Source organism: Rhineura floridana, chromosome 5 (genome assembly GCF_030035675.1).
Source record: "Rhineura floridana isolate rRhiFlo1 chromosome 5, rRhiFlo1.hap2, whole genome shotgun sequence".
Taxonomy (NCBI): Eukaryota; Metazoa; Chordata; class Lepidosauria; order Squamata; family Rhineuridae; genus Rhineura; species Rhineura floridana.
Window position 1 is genome coordinate 57,870,681 of NC_084484.1, and position 21,933 is coordinate 57,892,613.

The 21,933-nt window shown below is 39.8% G+C and overlaps 1 protein-coding gene across 8 annotated transcripts in view; it reads right to left on the reverse strand.

The window, feature by feature from the left end:
• The window catches only part of MAP4K4 (mitogen-activated protein kinase kinase kinase kinase 4), a 206,656-nt gene that overhangs the window by 102,678 nt on the left and 82,045 nt on the right, over positions 1-21,933 (reverse strand). For all 8 annotated transcript variants that reach the window (XM_061626826.1, XM_061626827.1, XM_061626825.1 and 5 more), the window contains exon 3: positions 8,088-8,144. In XM_061626826.1, coding sequence (XP_061482810.1) covers positions 8,088-8,144 — 57 coding nt within the window. The remainder of the gene's footprint in view (positions 1-8,087; positions 8,145-21,933) is intronic.

Here is a 21,933-nt window from a genome sequence, read left to right on the forward strand (position 1 = left end):
AAACTACAATGCTCCAAGACATCTTGGCTGAAACTGAATGCTTCTGTCAGAGCAAGGGTGAAGGGAGAAAACAGTTTAAATCTACGAGTCAATGGGGATTTCTCCCTTTTGTGAAATATATACAGAGAACATGTACAGTTACCATGGTGGAGGAGGAAGAGCAGAATCACACCCTATAATATGAAAGAGTTATTTTTACCCTTTTGTCTAAAAAACAAACTATACCTCTCCTAATCTGCAAACAAACAAAAACATTAGGTTTCAGAAACACAGAAAGTTGAATGGGATATTATACATATTATTAAAATGTTCAGTCCACAATCATTACCTGAAAAGGCAATTGCTGTCCCTTAAAAAGTAAATAGTGACTGAATTTCAAGGAAATGAAGTTTTTGCTTATTCAAAGAAGTCAGAATTTTTTTCCTCCCTCTATCTTTCAAAAAACTAAAAGGCAAGCATTATCTGCCTGGAACTTAAGTTTATGGCTTAGTCTTACCTATGGGGACAAAAGACTCTTATAAACCAAGTTGGGGGAAGGGGAGTTGTGCAAATACGTTTCCAGAGCTGCCTTACAAAGAGTAACTGTGCCACTACTGCTGTGATCCACAGTTACTCATTAAAAACTAGATGCTGCCTTGATTCAACATCCCTTGGAACTTGACAGAAAACTATCAAAGACTCCTTTTCATCCATAAGGAAGTTCAGAACAGACTGCAGCAGCTGAGACAGATTAATAGATTTTAGCTGAGGTTAGAGCTCAGTGAATGCAATGTACATAATTCTCCCTGCCCTCTTCGCTTTCTAAGTCCATGATGCTTGCCATTCAGTAGCAATCACAATATTAAACAATCTTAAGGAGTAGCATGCTAGCTTCTACCAGCAAAACATGTCAAATGTCACTGCACCTTCAAGACCAATCTGTTTATTATGGCATGCACTTTTGTAGAACACGGCCTTCCTCATCCGAGTCACTTAGTACTGTTGCCTACAACAGCTTAACACCACGATAAACCACAGTGAAATATTTCTCTCCCTCCATGACATTATTACAGAAGTGATCGTTACATTTCAGAGAAAAGCTAGTTTAAACATTGTACTAGAAGGATTGTGGTTTTAGCTAAAGAGCCAGGAAAGTATCAGCAAATTTTGGTTACGGTAAAAAGTGGATTCCTCCTCAACTTTGCCTGCAGACTAAGAGCTACAGTAACTTGTTAACAGCCAATGACTCCAATGTGCACAGTTAAATGCTTAAGTATCAGCTTAGAATACATTTATCATAAACAAGTGAGATTGTTCACATAAGCAAGACATGCAGACAAGACGAGGGGGGGGAATGAACACACACAGTTTGCATGTCAGAGTAAACCACAGTTCATATTTTACCATGAACATGCAGACAGGCTCCTGCTTCACTCCTCTCCTAGTGCAAGTAACAAACCATGTTCCTTGGCTTACCATTATGTAGGGATGTGCTAGAATTCCGCCCAATTTGGATTTGGTACTGAATTTTCTATTAATTTGCTTATTCTAAATCACTGAGGACCAGATTTTAATGTAGCAAATTTCCTTCTAAAAGAAATCCACCTCCACAGCATAGGTTGTAAGAGTTTATCAATGTTCCCTTTTAAAAAATTGGTATTTCCTTCAAAATATCGATATTTTTAAAAGAAACAGATATTTTCTTCAAAATACTGATGTTTTATTATTACTTTCTCTGAGCCAAACACACAGACTGGCAAAAGCAGCAGCTAGCAGATAAAGAACAAACTCAAATGGATGCCAGCCCATTACGTCAATGGAATGCTTTTGAACCGGTCCAACCAACGGATCCCATCCCCATCACTATGTCACTGTACTCATTTCCAGGAGACACTGTACACAAGCCTCACTCAGGCTCATGCCCACTTAAGTTACAACCAACTTTCACTGAACTGTGGACAATGTCTGGACTTTTGTCAGGAATACTAATTTACTGCATGGATGTAACAGAATTTTGAATGGCTGAATTGGGGTCTCACTGGCATAATCAAGGGTGGTGTCCAGGCTCCTGAAACACTTAGATTTCCTACCTTTCACAATCCCCCATTGTGAGGGTAACACTTAAAAAGTAAACACTGCATATGCTTAATACTCGGATAAGGTGGACATCCAGAAGTTTTCTATAGCTAGTGCTGAACATATTTCATCACTTTATTTTCCCCTTCCTCCCCATAGACTTCAGTGTCAAATCTGAAACCATTACCTACAATAAGGATCTACTGCAGAGTCCTGTTCTTCCAACTTTTTTTTTTTTGCGAGAATCAAGGACTAACAGTTGTTGATGTTATTGTTGTTATTAAATATTGAATTTATATCTCACCCTTCCTCCTGAGGGAGCCCAGGGCAGCAAACAGACAAAACAATTTAACATGAAAAAGAAAAACATACTAAAAACAGTTAAAAACAATCCAAGACACATTTATTTTATTTATTAGATTTATATCCCACCCTTTCTCTCAGTAGAAGCCCAGGGATTAAAATTAAAAACATTCTAAAACACAGTTAAAAATATTCTAACACACAACTTAAAAGCATTCTTTCATCAGTGATCTTCAAGTTGCCAGTCCCCTTCAGCCATCAAATGCCTGGGTAAACAAGAATGTTTTCAAATTCTTCCTGAAAGTCAGCAGCGATGGAGACAGATGCACCTCCGTGGGGACAGCATTCCACCACCAAAAAGCCCATGTCATGGGTCAGTGCCAATCAGGAGGCAGTCAGTGATGGCACCACCACCAAGGCCTCACCTGCTGATCCTAAGGTTCAAGAAGGTTGATATGGGGGAAGGCCCGCTTTTAGATGCTTGGGTCCCAAGCCATTTAGGGCTTTATATGCTAGTACTAACACCCTGAATGGGGCCAGTACCTCACTGGTGGGCAGTGCAGTACTTTCAGGACCAGAGACACATGGTCCCATCAGGCTGTCCCATATACCAGCCTAGCAGCCTCATTCTTCACTAGCTGCAGCCTCTAGACCATCTTCAGTAGTCCAGATGGGAAGTCACCAGAGCATGAATAACTGAGGCCAGGCTACCCTGGTCCAGAAATAGCCTCAGCTTGGCATAAGCAGTCCTAGCCACAGATGCCACTTGGGATTCTAGTGACAAGTTGGAGTCCAGGAATACTCTCTGGCTATGAACCTATTTCTTCATGGGGAGTACAAATCCCACTAGAACAGGTCGTACACTTAATTTCTGAACACAGGAACTACCCATGCCCAGCACTTCTATCTTATCAGGATTCAACCTCAGTTTGTTGACCACCATCCTGCCCATCACTGCTTCCAGACACCATCACATCCTCTCCTTATTCAGATGGAGTGGAGAGAGAGAGAGCTGCATGTCATCAGCATACTGATGGCACCATGCTCCAAATCCCCGGATGACAATTCCCAATGGTTTCATATAGATGTTGAATAGTATAGGAGATAGAATAGACACTTGTTACCTGTTTAGTTTTGCTTGCCATTTATCTCCAATAAATCAAGTTTGATTGATTTACTAGAGTAAATAAAAAATACCTCGTTGGCATCATTTACTCCATTTGCTACTGTGGAATGTGTTTTTCAGAGTACAGATATGTAATTTTTAATCTAGAGTCCCTTACTATAGTACATTTGCCTTCCCCAGGCAGAAGATGTCAATAGGGCCAAATTCTGGAACAAACTTGGGAGACTGAGCATCTTCCTTCAGGAGTAGGTGCACATATACAGATTCAGACAAAGGTATGACTACTGTTCTCATTCAAGAAAAACAGCCTGATCTCAACATTACTAATATAATCTGATCTGGACTGTTCAGCCCAAATAAAAATTATGCTGAACAGAAGAACACAACGTCATAACGAAATCAAACCTGCAACATGGGAACATTTTGAGAAAATCAAAACCATGTATCTTGCAACTAGCATGATGTCCTCATTATATATAATGAAATGAAGGAGACATAATATACTGATTTTGGCACAACAAATTATCACTGCAGAACAAGGTTACCGTGACAGCGAGTGGGGTGGGCAACGGAAGCAATACTAGTTCAATGAAAGTAATCCAGTTCTTCCTTTACAACTAAGCAGGATATTATAATCAGTTGTGTAGTTAGCACTATTTTTATATAAACTAGCTGGGGGAGGAGGTCAAGAAAGTGAACAATTGCTAGGAGAAATATTAAGGGTAACACTACTGTGTCCCACTGTTGCAGACTCGCATTATGAAGACCTTAGCACTGCACCACCATCAACTCAAGAAACAAGGACTGGCTAAGTTGATGGGACTATGGCTTATTTTTTTAAAAAGCCTATCAAAGCAGGTATCTTCATACAGTTTGAAATATATGCAAAATGCATCTTTTCTTAGTAGCTTGAGCTTCACCAGACAGAAAATATTTGAACTGAACAAAATTTACATCCCCATGTACTATAGCAAGTCTGGTAAAGATACCAAATTGAGCCCCAAAACTGTTTTGTTTATAATTGCTATACCCTTTTCCTTCCATAGTCTTGAAGCAGTTCCAGTTCCCTTTAATTTAGTGACCAACCTGTCTATATTTCTCACCTAAGTGGGTATACCAACCAGTGCTCGTATACTAAAGGTGAAAAGTAATGGGGAATACAACCAGATTTGTTGAGCTTCTATCTGTCCCAGACAGCTCTTAAAAGAACAGGTATCACTTCCAGTTCAGAGATGGGCATCTCTTAAGTACCAAATAAGGTACCTTCACATCAAGGAATTTCCACATTGCTACTTGTAAAGCTCTTTGTCACTGACAAATTTGAGTTCTAAAAAGGTACAAGAACAAATCCTGAAATCCATTTTTTAACATAAAATAGTTTTACAGAATTAAAAAGCAAAGTGACCAAAAATACACTTCAAATAAAAACATTCTAAATCTTAAAACCGAAAAGAATTATCTTGAGCATCATCCTTAAAACCTTTTTAACATACAAAACATTAATGCACCAAACGGAGCATATATATTTCACCCAAAGACAGATTTCATCTTAGTTCAAACCTGGTCAGACTTCAGGTGAACTGAAATAAGCTATCTTTACACACCATCAGTGTGGTGACTTTTAAGGGTTGGATGGCATTTGTTAACATTCACAAGTTATACATACCACTGCAATTTCACACAAATGAAAGCTCTTTTATTTTTATAAGAAAAAGAGCAGTATCAAAACAACTACTGACTACTAAGATTCAACAAATTGGTGATCAAGTTGTACTTTAAATTTAATGCATTATATCATCATCTTGTGGGGAAATATTATCATGTGGGGGAAAGCCAACAACAATAGAGGAGGCCAAAAGCTGACCAGCAGCAGATAATTTTTGCCCAAAGGACAGTCATTTAACAAAGATGTTCCCACAGCTGCTAGGAAAAGATAAGTGTTTTAATCTGGTTTTACATGCATATTTTCAAATTCTCATCATTTGAACAAACAACACAATTTAATAGTTTTTGCACAATCATTACTTTTAAATTTGATATTTACTTCTTCCTCTTAAAGGTAAGTGCTATTACTAGGAACTGTGACTTTAAAGCATTTTCATTTTTTTAATATCCAGATAAATATATTTTTGCACTAGCTTGATTTCTCACCTCCAACTCATCCACAACCTTTGTAACCCTGGAGGCAAAAATTCCTCCTGTACAAGAATATGTACTTTTAAACTACTACTTTATAAAAATAAAATTAGCACCAGTTATCTTTCTCCAAGCTTCCTGATAAATTTACTTTGTTTCTTGAAGACAATTATTGTTATTCTTTTATTGCTTAGTTATTGTATTTTCAGTCAAATCAAATTTACCCAAGGTATGAATTTCCTATACTAACCAATATACATTTTAAGTATCTACTCTAGCTCTTTGGACATTATTCTACAGAGTATTTTGTTTCCCTATTACTGCCATACATGCCTTTGATATCTAGTTGAAAATGCTGGATTGGACTCCTTCCACTGGGAGGAAAGGAACCTTTGCATTCAAGCATTGCCTGATCAGCATATTCCAATAAACTGGGAAGATGAAGACTCTGTGGATAGGTGGTTCCTGTGTACAAAGATAGGCCAGTTGCCTGTCCCTCTAAAGGAACAGATATGTAGCTTGGGGGTACTCCTAGACACAGCTTTGTCATTGACACCCAAGTGACCTCTGTGGCTAGGAGTGTCTTTTACCAGCTTTGTCTGGTACACCACCTACAGCCGTATCCGGAGCATTGATAACCTCGACATTGATAACCAATGCATTGATGAACCTCAACACTGGATTACTGCAATGCACTCTATGTGGGACTGCCCTCGGGCCTGGTCGGAAACTCCAGCTGGTGCAGAATGCAGCAGCTAAACTGCTGCTGAGGGCAAATGGCCAACCACATGTGATCCTTCTACTATAACATCTGCTCTGGCTACCCATATGCTACTGAGCCAGGGCCAAGGCTCTTGTGTTGATATACAAATCCCTGAACAACTTGGATCTAGGATACATTAAGGACCACCTGAGCCCTTATAGCCTAGTCCAAATCACTGAGATCATCCAACTGTTAGCTGTCTTCTGTGTTATGATAGTCCAACTTGTCTCAACTCGAAGTCAGGCATTTAGTGTCACCAGTTCCATGCTATGAAACACTTCCAGCAGAGAATCAGCAGACATTCTCTGTTTTGACTTTCAGGCCTTTTTATGCCAACAGCTGTTCAATTTTGATTTTTGATTAGCCAGCCACCTTAACGATTCTCTGCATTTAAATAAATAAATAAATAAATGGTGTTTAATGTTTTAAAAGTGGACATTGCCCTGATATTTTATGATATGGAAGTGTAGAAAAAATTATATATAAGTATTTTTTTTCCAGTGAGTCACTCTGAATACAGGCCTACGTGGTGGTGGTAAATCTTTCTCTGAAATCTTTCTCTGTAAGTAACTGTTAGCAGAATCTTAAGACTCCATCACCTGAAGCCTGCAGCCTGAATTTGCAGGGAGGGAATAAAGGGTATTCCTCTTACATATGGCACCACAACCAGGAAAACCATCGACAAGACGGTTGTTCTTTTAATTCACGCATTGATATTTTTAAGCAAACCATTTACTTTCTCAGAATTGTCTTGTCCCTACATTAAATACAGTGACTTTAATGGTGTGTCTTTATTAAACTATCTTACAGCAGGCTTCAAACAACTTATCACTGTACGTAAATTCCCTCTACCCATAAATGCCTAGTCCTGCTGGATGTTCTGCTGCACAAGCAAGAACAACTGTACCAAATATATACATATTAAATGGACATCAAACATAGAATGAAAAAATTTCTGGATTAAGCATCTGAAAAGAGTAAACTCAAGATTCTTCAAGAATGCAATTTAGAATAGCTGAACTCTCTTGCCAATCAAAATACCTTCTCTGTGAAAAACAAGATAACAAGCTTTGATACTGCTGAGTGAATCGTATAAATAAACAGGTTTTAGAACAGTATACTGTTTGGTCTGAAATGCTTTAGCACTGCTGAGCTAGTAAAACACAGTTGATGAATAAATCTCACCTGGTTGTGAAATACAAAGCCTATGTAATAACAGCAGATACACTATTCTCAGAATTACCCATTTGTTTGATGTTTAAAATACTTCTTAAATGAAAAACTGATCTATTTTTGAATGCCTTTGACTAAAGCTATTAAAGATAAGGGTTTAACTACAGATGTATATTTTTATCTCTTTAGCTGGGTTAATTTCTTCCCATTCTCATATAAAGCTAAATCCGCCTGAGTCCATTTACAACTACTGCTTTTACACTGTCGAATTCTGCCAACAATCTGCTCAACATTTTAGCAGAAACGTTTCTGCATTTAGGCATTTGGGATCTTTATTGGGTCCATTTTCTTTCCAACCTAAAAAGGGTATAAAGAAGCTGACATTCTCAGACGAGTTCACATTTCTTTTTATTTTGGCCCTAGTCCAGAGATCTGCATACATGGTACTGTGCAGAGACCTCTCTTCCTGGAGATATAAAGAGTTCAGGGTTAAAGCAATACCTTTTATGCTGGGTGTTATTCTAGACTTACCTCAGTAACATCCATGACTTTGATGGCTGCAAGTTGGCCTGTCTTGACATGTCGACCCTAAGAAAGGAAGAAAGAATCATTAGCCATTCCATTCATACATGTAATAAAAGACCTTGGAAAAGTTAAACCATTTCCCACAACATTGCTTGCCCATTAGCTTCTCCATTATTTTAATATAAACATGCACATAACAAGCTGCATCTTACAGCCAAAAGCTGCAGCTTGAGGATAATTTGTGATAAAAACAAATAATTCATTTTTTGGTCATTTAGCAAGATTGCAAGTACATTTATTCTCTAACTTTGTAGTTTAATAATATGAGTAATTTAAATGTTTGTACAGTATTCACCAAGACTGAGGCAAAGTCTCACCCTGTCAAAATGTGTATCTTAAGTAAGACTACAGTTAAACACAGAAGCCCATTGGCTTATGTATAAACACACCAATGAAATACTGTCAGGCCCAGGATGTGACTCAGGAACCAGACCAACGATTGTAGTTAATTCGTGTTTTATTAGGGTAATGTCCAAACAAAGACTGCGTTTTCTCATGAAGCAATACAGGGATACAGGGATACAGGTCCTGCGGCATTGGGAGAAAGTTGACAGAGCAACGGACTTCTTCCCGCCTGTTCTTTAAGAAGGGGCCAAACGGGCGCGCAATCTTTCGCTCCTCCTTAACTGCCCCTCAGGTACTGCCCGCCTTCCCCCCCTTCTCTCCTGTCTTTTCAGCTGTCTGCGTGTGCGCGGTGAGGGGGGAAGCATCACACCCTCCTCTTCTGAAGTTTCCGATTCCAGGATGGGGGATAGGGGAGGGGCTGATGGTAAACTGCCTCCCCGCTTTTCGGCTGTGAGCAGCCCTCCCTCTTCCCCCTCTTGCTCTGAGCCTGAAAGAGGGGGAGGCGTGAGAATGTCCAGGGAGGGCTCAGGCTCCCCGTTGCTAAGCGACCTTATCACTGGCAGTTCCTCTGTTTCGTCTTCGCTCCAAAGGGGGGAAGTTCCTCCCCCTTCCCTCTGCCATCCATCCGAATACTCTTCTCCCAACTCTCCAGGATCCAGCTCCCCGGGATTGGGACCCCAGCTCTGCCTTCCGACAAATACCAATGGGACAGTCAATTTAATGTGATACATTCTCAATCTCATTAAAATTATGTATCAATTTCATTTTCACGGCACAAACTTATTAATTCATTGTGTTTCCTGTGCAATCGCTTCCATTAAGAACTATACTATATATTGCATTAAAAACTTATTTTATGAACAAAAGGGTAGAAGAGCACTAAAAGGAATACAACAACATTGGTGATCTTGTCAACAGCCTTTTTCCATGTTGTCTCTTTAACCATGGGATACGGATATAAAGCTCCCTTTATTTTGTGATGGTTCGATGACTGAAATGGAAATGGACTGCCTTCATTGATTCCGACTTATGGCGACCCTATAAATAGGGTTTTCGTGGTAAGTGGTATTCAGAGGTGGTTTACCATTGCCTTCCTCTGAGGCTGAGAGGCAGTGAGCAGTGACTGGCCCACTAGATACAAGTAAATGAATCTGTATGTACCCTTAGCAATGCCAAAAATTTCAGTGGCACATGTGTATATATACTGCATGCACATATTCACCCCTCCTTCCAATGTATTTGCACCACACAGACCAGCTTATAAAACCAGACAACAGTAGGATGAAAATGAAGATATGCTCAACAGACAAAATCATTTTATATATGGAGGCTTGCTACATAAAAGTAATCAAGGCAGACGGTTAAATACTTGGCAGAATTTAAAATGTTTCACAATGACAGGGGACTAAATGAATCTCACAGGGAAAGATCTTCCATAATCTGTTCATGACAAGAGAGAAAGCCTTCTCTCTCATCCCAACCAATCACACCTGAGCCGTAGATGGCACACCAAGAAGGGCCTTCCCAATAATTCTTAGACTGCAGGTAGACTGGTCCAGGAAAAGAAATTCTGTCAGTTACCTCCTTCATGAACCTGTCAACATTTAGATATACTGATCTTATCAGAACGACATTCAAAATATGCAGCAGCTTTTTTCCCCTGAATCCAAGTGACAAAGAAAGAATCCACATATGTATCTCTAAATGAACAGCAACATAAAGTGACAAATTCAAATATGCAAGGAGGGCGTCTGACACAGATCTCATGCGCATCTCAATCACTATGGTCCTACTGCAGGAAGGATCACATTTCAACTGTGAATTATCAAGTGATAGTACGTTATGAAGCCATGCAAGATCCAGTGATGTACATGCGTGTCAGAATTAACCCCAGTTGGTCTCATTTTAAATGTTAGACCACAGATAAATGCAAAATGAGCAGAAGAGGACTTTTAAAGAACTATGGATTCTGCTACTGAAAATAAATTCAGTTAAATTTTGGTACTGAAAACTAGGGGGTTTTAGTCCATTTTTTCAACCTGTTTAAATCTCTGTCTTGCTCAAAAAATGAGTACAGCATTTAGTGGCAACTTGAATATGTCAATGAGCCAAAGACTGAACATGATAGGCATTCCACATCACTTCCAATCATTTCAACACACAATGCTTTTTCATGGTGTCAGTTCACAGGTTCAGTAAAAAGCAAAGTAGATTTGACAAGCCTGAAGTTTGCCCATCCCTGCTCTAGAACTGAGCAAACAACAGCTTTATTATAAATTGCACTAAGAGATTACTGGAGATAGATGTTATTAGTCTTCAAGGAGATCTCCCTCTAATCCTGCTAGCCTCCAATTCCGTATCCTATTTCAATTCCTTAAAAGTAAACAGTGTCATTTGAAGCTATGCAATTTGGATAACAAACTAAAATGTTTAATATCTGTTATTGGCCTAAGGGTTATGTCTACATCCATGAGGAACAGTACCAGTTGCTGGGGCACAACCATGGATCTGCAAGGCTTGCCAGAAGCATCCAATTAGCCAATGTGGAAAACACTAGATGGACCCTTAGTCTGATCCAGCAGGATGAGATTCTTTAACTTTTTTTTAATGAAAGCCTCATTTCAAGATTTTAAAAGGCATCTACAGGCCACAGTACAAATTGCTTTCAAGGGCTATGAAACCTTCAAGCAGTAAATCAAACTTACTCCTTGATCACAGATGAGTTGCTCTTGCTACTACAACCACACACTTTCATGGCATCCAGGAAAAACCTTCTCTCTCTTTAAAAGGAAAACTTGGTAAGCAAATTCAAGCCCTGCAGCCTCTGCTAAATTAGTTCTATAACCACTCCAGAACTCTTCATATTACAGAAAATAAAGCAAGAGTCTATAAGACCAACAGAGACTTATGCTTCCCATCCCATTAGCAGTTTGGGGGGGGGGGTTGTGCCTAAGAAGCAAGAGACACAAACACAGAATTTAAGAAAGAATTAAATGAAGAGTGCAAAGCACATCGAAGCAAAAGAGGCCTACTCAGAAAGGAACTACTTGTTCCTTTCAACCTTTACTTGCACTGTCAATTCTGCTAAGAGCCTCCATTTAATTAAAAAATATAGTTTGTGCTTTTTAAAAAAAATGTAGAGAGAGCTAAAACTGAAAAGAAAGGAACACCTTGGAAAGTAAACTTAAGTATTTCAAGATAGGAATCTGTTCACAGCATTTGCTCAAGATGATACAGTTTTTCTTATATTCACACCCTTTTGGACAATTAGAATATGCAGTCAAATCATTCTTCCTTGAGAGGAAAAGAGTCATGACCGAGCGGGTTCAAAAGGGTCCTGCTGCTCCAACTCACAATGCTTTCTAAAAAGTAGTAAAGTACACCAAAACTAATAATTCATTCTGCTGCTCCTAAGGATAGGATGGGAAAGGGGTTGTATTTAAGTAGCCCCCAGGCCCTTAGGGAGAATTATGTCAAGCTGTCGAGTGGGAAATGAAGACTGTGGGAAGTGCAGAACTCTCACTGTCCCAAGCCAAACATAGTACTCAAAACCTTATTTTCATGGCAGTTCAAGAATATGTACACCAAAAACTTATGTAATATTTAAAGATATTGGGACCTGGGAGCTATACATTGTTAACATGTAATCTGCTCTGGAATCTGCTAGTGAAGGGAGGTAACGCATTTAAACAGCAACGACATAGACTGGGAAGAAATGAAATGTTTCATGTTATTTATTAAAGCACACAGGACTCCCATCCCATCCTCATAGCAGACAAGTAATTGGCCTAAGATATTTTTTTACAAACAGCAGCTTATCAGGAAGTGATTGCTGCAACTTGCTGCATATTGTTGGTCTTCTAAGATCTTTTGTTTTTAAACACATGCTATTCGACTTGCATCTGTAGAAACAGTTTTGTAAGTCAACAAGAATTACTGCAGAAGTCCCTCATGTTTTGGAGGTGGAATCTATGAGCCTGCATTTATACCTCTCTCTTTATCAGGGGTGAGGAACCTCTGGCTCTCCAGATGATGATGGACTATAACTCCCATCATCCCTGATAACTGGCCACATTGGCTGGGACTAATTGAGAGTTGTAGGTCCAACAACATCTCAAGGGCCACAGGTTCCCCACTACTATGATACATGACCAAATATATTTATGTAATTAATTTATTTCATATTTGCCTGCCAATGACACACATAGTAATTACAATGTTTCACTGTCACTACAATTATTCTTTCCAAAAGATTCCAAACTCCATAAAAGACTTGTGTCCAAACCAGAATAAGGTGTGCAAATCAATTGTATTTACAGTGCCTTGCAAAAGGAATCAGACCGCTGAACAATGCTCTCATATTACTGAATTACAAATGGTACATTGTAATTTCATTCTGTATGATATTTTATTTTGAAACACAAACTCAAAATCAATTATTGTAAGGTGACATTGGTTTTATGTTGGGAAATGTCTGTAAGAAACAGAAAACTGAAAACATGTTTCTTGCATAAGTATTCAAGCTCCCAGTTTACACAGATGAAAGAAACTGCCCTATGGTGGACACAATTACCTTACCGTTGGCCTCTACCTGTGAACCATTGCTATCACACTCTCAGGATAAACCCCCCACTGTTGAAGGATCATTGGTCAGGCTGTGGATCTGAAGGAAAATGAAGACCAAAGAGCATTCTATGGGTGTGAGAGACAATATAATACAAATGCATAGAGTAGGAAAACGGTACAGGATAGTATCAAAGTGTTTGGATATACCAGTGAACACAGTTGGATCAATAATCAGGAAGTGGAAGCTGCATCACACCACCCAGGCACTGCCAAGAAAAGGAAGTCCCTCGAAACTCAGCATGCAAACAAGGAGGAGACTTGTGAGAGAAGCCACAGAGAGGCCAGAAATCACTTTGAAGGAGCTACAAAATTCATTGGCTGGGGGTGAAGTAATGGTGCACCAATCAACCATATCAAGAGCTCTGCTTAACACTGGCCTGTATGGGAGGGTGGCAAGAAAGAAGCCATTAATCAAAAAGTACCATCTGAAAGCATGTCTGGAGTTTGCCAGAAAGCATGAGAGTGCCCCAGCTGCAATGTGGGAAAAGGTTTTGTGGTCAGATGAGACCAAGATAGAGCTTTTTGGCCAAAACTCAAAGCACTATGTAAGGTGCAAACCTAACACTGCTCATGCCTCAAGACACATCATTCCTACAGTGAAGTATGGTGGTGGCAGCATCATGCTGTGGGGATGCTTATCATCAGCAGGGACTGGGCATCTTGTTAAAATGGAAGGAAGAATGGATGGAGCAAAATACAGGGAAATACTGCAAGAGAACCTGCTTCAGTCCATTAAAAAACTGAGGCTGGGAGGAAATTCACTTTTCAACAGGACAATGATTCCAAGCACAAGGCCAAAGCAACCTTGGAGTAGCTCAAGAACAGAAAGGTGAATGTCCTACAGTGGCCCAGTCAAAGTCGTGATCTCAATCCCATTGAGAATCTGTGGCACTCTTTGAAAATTGCAGTCCACAAGCAACATCCAACCAACCTGAATGACCTGGAGCAAATCTGCCAAGGAAAATGGGCCCAAATCCTTCCAACAATGTCTGCAAAGCTAGTACATAACTACCCCAAAAGACTTAAAGCTGTTATTGCAGTGACAGGTGGCCCTACCAAATATTAATGTGTGGGGATTGAATACTTATGCAAGCAACATGTTTCAGTTTTTTATGTTTCTTACAAACATTTTCTAACATAAAATGAATGTCACTTTACAATAATTGATTTTGAGTTTCAGTGTTTAAAAACAAAATATCATACAGAATGAAATTACAGTGTACCATTTGTAATTCAGTAATATGAGAGCATTGGTCAGGGGTCTGATTACCTTTGCTAGGTGCTGTATATCTTTATCTATAAGAGTACACAAATGTGTGTTCAACCGAAGATCTTTGTTTTTCTTGACACAGTCAGAACAGGCCCAAGATTTGGGGAAGATGCTCCAAAACGAACAGCCACAGCCAATGGACTAGAAAATCCAATGTAAATTGATGTTTAGAAGAAGACAGAAGTTTGCAGAGATTGTGACACAATTATACCACAGAGAAAACACTATTTAGTTCCTAACAACATTTTAAAAAAAATACCTGGAGAAGTTGGCAGCTAGGTAAAGGAAAGGAAAGGAAAGGAAAGGAAATCAACTAGTAACCCATGGATGTTGCATTAATCAAGAACATGGTGAATGAGGAACATCCAAGCACTCATACAAAATCTTATTGCGAGATCTCACAGCATTGCTTCTATACAGTAACGGCTTTGTGCCAGAATTAGATTTTCCATAATATTACGTGTTCAAGTAGATTCTGATATGTGGAATTCTACGAGCCTTAGGCAAGATGAAACCTATGTGTTACTACATTATTAGGATACTAAATTAAGACAGCCGCTTGCCTTCAGGCAGATTACTGCAATACACTAGAGTATCTTCATCATTGGGCTGCTCTCTGATGTTCCCCTCAGCAGGCAGTGTATAATAGGTGCCTCCCACTTAACCCAAATAAATCTACTCAAGTTCTTCTACCCCCCCCTTTCTGTGGGGGTGTGGAGAGTAAATAGCCAAGCCTTTCCCAAATGGCAGTTCTGCTAACTATCCTTCCACATCATCCAAACGATGAAAGAGCAAGTAAGCGAACCATACGGACACAGAATAAATTGAAGTTTACAGCAATACTTAGAATCCAGATATTTCTCCAGGACCACTGCATTTATTACGATTACTATTAAAGAATTTATATACTCACTTTCAGTTCAGGAGGAAATACCAAGGTGATTCACAAACAGGTGTCATTCCATTCCCCACCCCCAGTGCTGGTTCATAGCAATTTTTAAATCACCTCAATTGTAGTGCAATCATTTCAGATTCTGAACTGGAGTTGCACTACTGCTTCACCTGGTTTGGAGGAGTGGCTTATGTTGTGCTTGTCCTTAGCCACTACCTTGCCTGCCCTCCACCATTACCTGTTCTACAGCGCCATCACTCTATTATGGAGTTTGAAATGAAACTCTTATAAACCCTACTTCACTTCCTTTTCTACTTCTTCATTCTTCTGCTTGGAAAGGTAGCAGAACTGCAGAGGTGAAAGGGGTTAAGTTTTTCTTCGTTAAACAGAAATAGCATGCTGGAACACTCATACAACATTTGTATTGAAGTGTAAAAATAAATAAAGCTTTCATCCATTCATTCTGCAGCTAGTCCCCCTACTGTTTGCCCCCACATCCAAAGGAAGACTCAGAACACAGACATGGATTTATGTTATATTTATTTAAAATATAACGTATTTTTGGAGAACTTGCAGTCCAAATCCACCAAATTAACCCAGATTGCAACTGGCCTGGCAGATAACTCTAACTCTGGGGGAATGTCCCCCCCAACCCCTGGGCATGTTAGCAGCCATAGGCTGTGCTCCGCAACCAAGGATGAGGAGGAAATACTCCCCTCCTTGGTAAGCAAGCCTAGGGTGTGCACCCCACTTGCGCACCTGGGTCCCACTGTACTGGTGCGCACCCAAAATGCGCAAGCAAGGCCACCAAGGGCACCCCCCAGTTCCTGCCTCAGACATGAAGCCCCAGGAGATCCCTGGAGGGTGCCCCTGACCCCAAAACGCCTCAATATACCTAATTTAAACCTCAACCTGTTCACATGCCTGGACTCCATGCCAACATGCTAGCAACACTACCACTCTGGAAGGCAAACAAATTAAGCCCCACAGTATGGAGTACGCAAAACAAGAGAGATGCAAAACACCACTCCCCCCCAAAAAAATCTCTGCTGAACCCCACTGGCCACTGGACAAGCCCATACTGAAAGGGCAGGAGGGTGGGTGCAGCAAGAAGCACAAAGAGGAGGAACTGGGAGTGGAGCTGGCTTTTAAGCACAAATTCCCCCCCCCGATTGGCCAACCATGGCCTCAGGACCTGTTTCCTGTCCCCTGGACCATACCACCTCATCTTCCTTGAATGAGGGGTGGTGGTGGATACAAATCCGTCCCTGTAAATGACAGGGAACAGCATTCAAGGCAAAGAAGAGGTAAAACTAATAAACTCTTGTCAGTTTCATTCCCATCATCCCTCCTTCCACATTCTGCCTTCTCTGCAGAGAAAAATAGCAGCAATAATGGTGCTGGGCATTCTTTACAGGGGAAGGGGTGATCTTGTTATGTAGGGAATTCACCCTAGGAGCTTGTACATGTAAATTATGCAATAAACCACTGAGCTATGATCAGTGATCCCACCCCTGCAGAGCTATACTGTCTGAAAATTTGTTGCATGGAAGATACTTATTGTGAAATTAACACAGAAGAAATTTAGTGGTAATATAGCATTAGCAAAAACCAAGAACTTGTTCAATTGTTCCTTGGTGGGAAGCATCCAGAGACATACCAAAGAAGTCTCAAAGCACAGGGGCGTTTTCCCCTCATTCAGCTCAAATTCTCTGCTAAACCATCTTGACACTTTAAACACCACAGGGCACAAGTAAATCCACAGATCAACAATCAATGTCAAAACTGTGATCTAGAGAGGCTTGTGCTTTGGCACATTGTTTTAGCAATAAAAGCCAACAGTCAGCACTGGATGCTTTTTAAAAAAAAATATATCCATAAGATATGCAAGATCAATAGAAGATCTCATGCCTTGCATTGAATAATGCAAACAAAGGAAAAACTCAACCAATAACAAAGGATGGCTTTCATCCAACAAGTAACTGAAGCTGAGGCAAAAAGATATACATTGTCAGACATTTATACTCTAAATTTAGGGGACACTTGGCATGTATATAAGCATTTGTTGTTGACTTCAAATTCTTGCATTGACAGGATCACCCAGCACCAACTCTTGAAAACGTTAGCAGAAAAAAACCCAAGAAGCCAAAAATGTGGGACCCTGGTGAGAGGATGGTCTATTTCTGCTGCTGAAAAGGGAGCTATTTAAACTGTCTTGTTGTTAGTTTGTTTTATATTTTCCTCTTTTTCTGCTTCTAGTTTGATATGGGCAAGGAATCATATTGCTAGGCCTCTTATATGAACTGTTGAAGGAATTCCTTATGTGGATATAATATGGATATTATTAGTTTTGGGTATTGTTTAACTAACATATTGGTATATTTTATATTATTTAAAGTTTTATGTTTTAAATTAACTGCAATTTTTGAATTGGTAATGTTATATTGTAATTTATTATTTGTATTTAAATTGTCTTATCCTGTGAATCACTTTGTGCATAATATATTTGTAGAAAATGTGGTATACAAATAAATTGATTATAGCTATAATTTATTTCCCGAATACAAAAATAGTATACTTAAGTAAGAGTACTACAATCTCCTTGACGTTTCATTCTTTGGTTTTTGATAACAGAACTCAATATTCTATCCCATCCCCATTTGGTTTCTACTGAGAAGAGGCAAATGTTATCCTCTCAACTTTTAAATGGTCAGTTGTGGGGCTACTAGCATCTTGTATTCTCATGCTGAAGTGCAAGGATAAATTCTAGTTGTGAATCTGCAAGGCTTCCAGATGATCTCTGACACAAGTCACTTGATGTTCAATGTAATAGCTTGCAACATCCCTCATAACATAAAGAACTGTACCAATCTATGAAATGGAAATGGACTGCCTTCAAGTTGATTTTGACTTATGGCAACCCTATGAATAGGGTTTTCATGGTAAGCGGAATTCAGAGGGGGTTTACCATTGCCTCCCTCTGAGGCTGAGAGGCAGTGATTGGCCCAAGGTCACTCAGTGAGCTTCATGGCTGTGTGGGGATTTGAACCCTGGTCTCCCACGTCATAGTCCAGCAAGCCAGAAGTGTGAAGCAGCAAAAATTATAGGGCTGCACAGGTTAATATTTGCATGTATTTTAAAATGACCCCAGCAAATTAACATAAATAATGCGTAATACTGCCATCTGCCAACTACTACAAGGAGCGGGGAGGAAGGGCAATTGCAATGTGTAACCTCTGCTACAAAAAACGTACACTATATATTGAAAAATGCAGCAGAAACAAGCTTTGGGAGCAGACCTGGAGAGCTTCTTTGGGGTCTCACTTAAGGTTGGGGAAGATAGATGGACCAAAGTTCTGGCTGGGTCTAAGGCAACTTTCCATGTTCCTATGTGGTATGCACTAGAAAATGAATGTACCATACAACCAACCAGCCATCATACATGAACATAACAGCATGTCCTTTAGGAGCAAGTTAAAATCATATTTATAAGATAAGCACTTCCTTACTTAAACATATCAAGGTTTATCTAGTTCAACATTTTGTTTCTAAGCAGCAGCCATACAGATGCCTCTGAAAACTCGTAAACAGGATACTGAGTGATGGTTATGCCCTTCTGGTCTCAGCATAGGATATTCAGAAGCATCTTTGCAGATGGAGGTTCTATTTAGGTTTCATGGATAAGAGCTCATTAACAGCCCTAGAAAATAATACCTCAATAGCAAAAAAGGGGAGGAAAGTACAGTGAGGCCACTCAGCTTCTAAGAATGCTACACACTCAGCTGCAGGCAATTGCAACCACTGGGTATTAAGAAGCAAAACAAGATTAACATCCAATCATCCCAGCTACAAGTGTAGTATTGTAATCAACCCATTCCCCAGATCAATTCTCTCAAATCCACACCATGGAGCACCACAAATACAATGGCACCGCTGCAGGGTGCAGGCAGAGCAAATCGATCAAGCAAGGACGCAACTTAAATGCCAGAGAGAAGACAAAGAGCCATTAGAGATCTTCAATTATTAAAAAAGCCAGTTCCCTTGCTGTGTCTTAGTCACACTGGACTTCTGACACTAGGCGCTCCTACCCTCCAGAGGGCATTTACATATTGCTGCTTTACTTTGTTCAACATAAGTCACTCCCATTTTACTTTTAATGAAATAAAATAAAGGGGCTGCTGTGGGGTGAAGGCAAACCTGCCCCAACATTGAATGACTTCATCTGCACTTATATAGCCACTCTAAGGCATGGGGTGGGGTACTGGGATATGTGATAGAAGCACATAGTGTGGTTTCTGAAAGCCACATGCATTACCTCCAAGTTGTAACAGGCATATCGCTAGCCATTAATCTCAAGAACTTCTTTAAGGACATCTTGAATCTTGGTTTGAAAGACGGAAGGTATCAATAATTAGTTATTTTTTCATCATTTTTACTAGCAGATTGATCTAGCCATCTGCTGACAGATCTATTTGCAGGAACCAACCTTAAAAACCAGGATAGGATATGAGTTTACTTTTTTTTCTTGCTGCTATATGTATTGTGTACATAAAGAATTCTGAGCTTAACGAAAAAATTACATGCAAAAACACACAGACAGAGAGAGTGTGGGGTGTGGATGATAGTCTCTTTTAGTGACTGCACTGTGTTCTTTTTATAGTTCAGCAGCACTGTTTAAAGTAATGAGGAGATGACTCACTTCAGTTAAAAGGTTATAATATGAATTAACTTCAGCTTTTTAAGCTTAACCCACTGACAGTTACAGTCTGCCAAACCCAACATTTTGATAGAGACAATAAAATTGCCAATACATACACATAACTGAAAATGTGCTTTTCATAATGAACCATGGATAAACCCACCCAACATTTTTAAAATATCAAGAAGCCCTGAGATTCTTGATGACCACTCTACCTTTATGAAACACTCTCCACTGGAGATTTGCCAGAGCTCTATCTCAAATATATTTCTGAAAACAAGAGCTGCTTATCTGATAGGTAATGTTAAAAGTGACACTTTGGTGCATCCATGCAACATGCCAAGTTCTTCATGCATTGCGGACAGAGATAAAGAAGGAGAGAAGGAGAAACTCTAGAACGCAGAAGCTTTAAGTATATATATCCCGCCTCACCTAGTTTGAAAGCACTTTCAAAAGAATAACACTCAATGATGGTTAGTTTATTCTGAGGCTATACATTGGTTTTTTTCTTCACTGTGGAGAACCAGAACCCTTAAACAGAGATTTTAAAGGCTTCTACATCCCTTTTTTTAGCACTTCATATCCCTGCTTGTCTTCCTGTCACCACCAGATGGGACCCACAAAGGAGCAGGTGGAGGGGAAACCTACAATTGTTGGACTAGGCATTAGGACACCCCTACCATTCCCCTGCCTATTCAAAGGCTCTGCGAAACAGCCTTAAGAAAATGCAAAACTGTTAGCTATGCTTGCTAAAATCATCATAAGACTCTGTACATTCAGGGACATTAAGCTGTTCAGAGAAAAGCTGTATTCCCTGGATGAAAGCTTGTGCCAGAATTCTTCAACATCAGAAAAAGGGTTTTTTTCTTCACACAGTGAAAGCAGAACAAAGTACGCATGCACACTCCAGAGACCTCAAATATCCTACTGTTGTTATGAGACAAGAGTCATCACCACTGCCAGAAAGAGATTGGACAATGCTATCGCATTCAAATGAGGCACTGCTACCATGCACATAGTACAGCACACAGAAGGAAATCCATCTCATGTGATTAGTGATATATGATTGATACCTCTGAATGCACAGACAGTGAAAGCTGGCCATTACCGACTAGCAAGGAACAAGCAGTAAAAGCACATATCTGGGGGTTTGAAAGTTAACAACTGTATTATTGACTAAATCCATTCAATGCCTTTGAGTGCACCATTTGCATGGGGAGACTGTGCGTGTGTGTGTGAAATGCAGATACAATTGATCAGGACTAAAAAAAGAGTTACACAATTCAGGTGCCAACTCAAGCTATTCTTCAAAATAAAGATTGGAAAGGGGGGGGCGAGAAAATGACATTAAATTCTGGACAGTCAGCATTCCTGATTTACCTCTGTCTAGCATGTTATTTTTGTATTTTAGTAGACCTGGAGTTAAGAGTGATGACTTACTAAACCCTCAACTAAACAGCCCTCTGTCAGACTCACTGCTTCTGCACTGGGCACAATGCAGTTTGCAAAACTGCTCCTGAAAACGTGAGGCCTCCATGCCTCACATCCAGGGAACCCACTCTTCTTTAAGCCTCCAGATATTCCTTCAGGGAGCACAAATGTACAATATGCATGGCAGCACAAGAGGAAGAAGAAGTCTGAAAACACCCAAGAAGATCCCTTCCACTCATCCTCAGTGTTGAAATCAATTAGGCTTCCACGTGTGTCTCAAGGTGATGTACAAAATATAATAAAACTGCTAAAAGAAAATTAAATACAGGACACACAAAAACAACAAATGAATAAAAAGTAGGCACCCATTGCAGAGACCTACTCATCAAACTGGAGAGGCTTGTCCAAACAAAAATATTTTCAATTGTTTCTAGAAAGTACAGGTAGTGGGCACCTGTGGTATCTCAACAGAAATGCTGTTCCACAGAAAAAGGGCAGCTACCCATAAAGAGGGTCTCTGAGTGCGTCC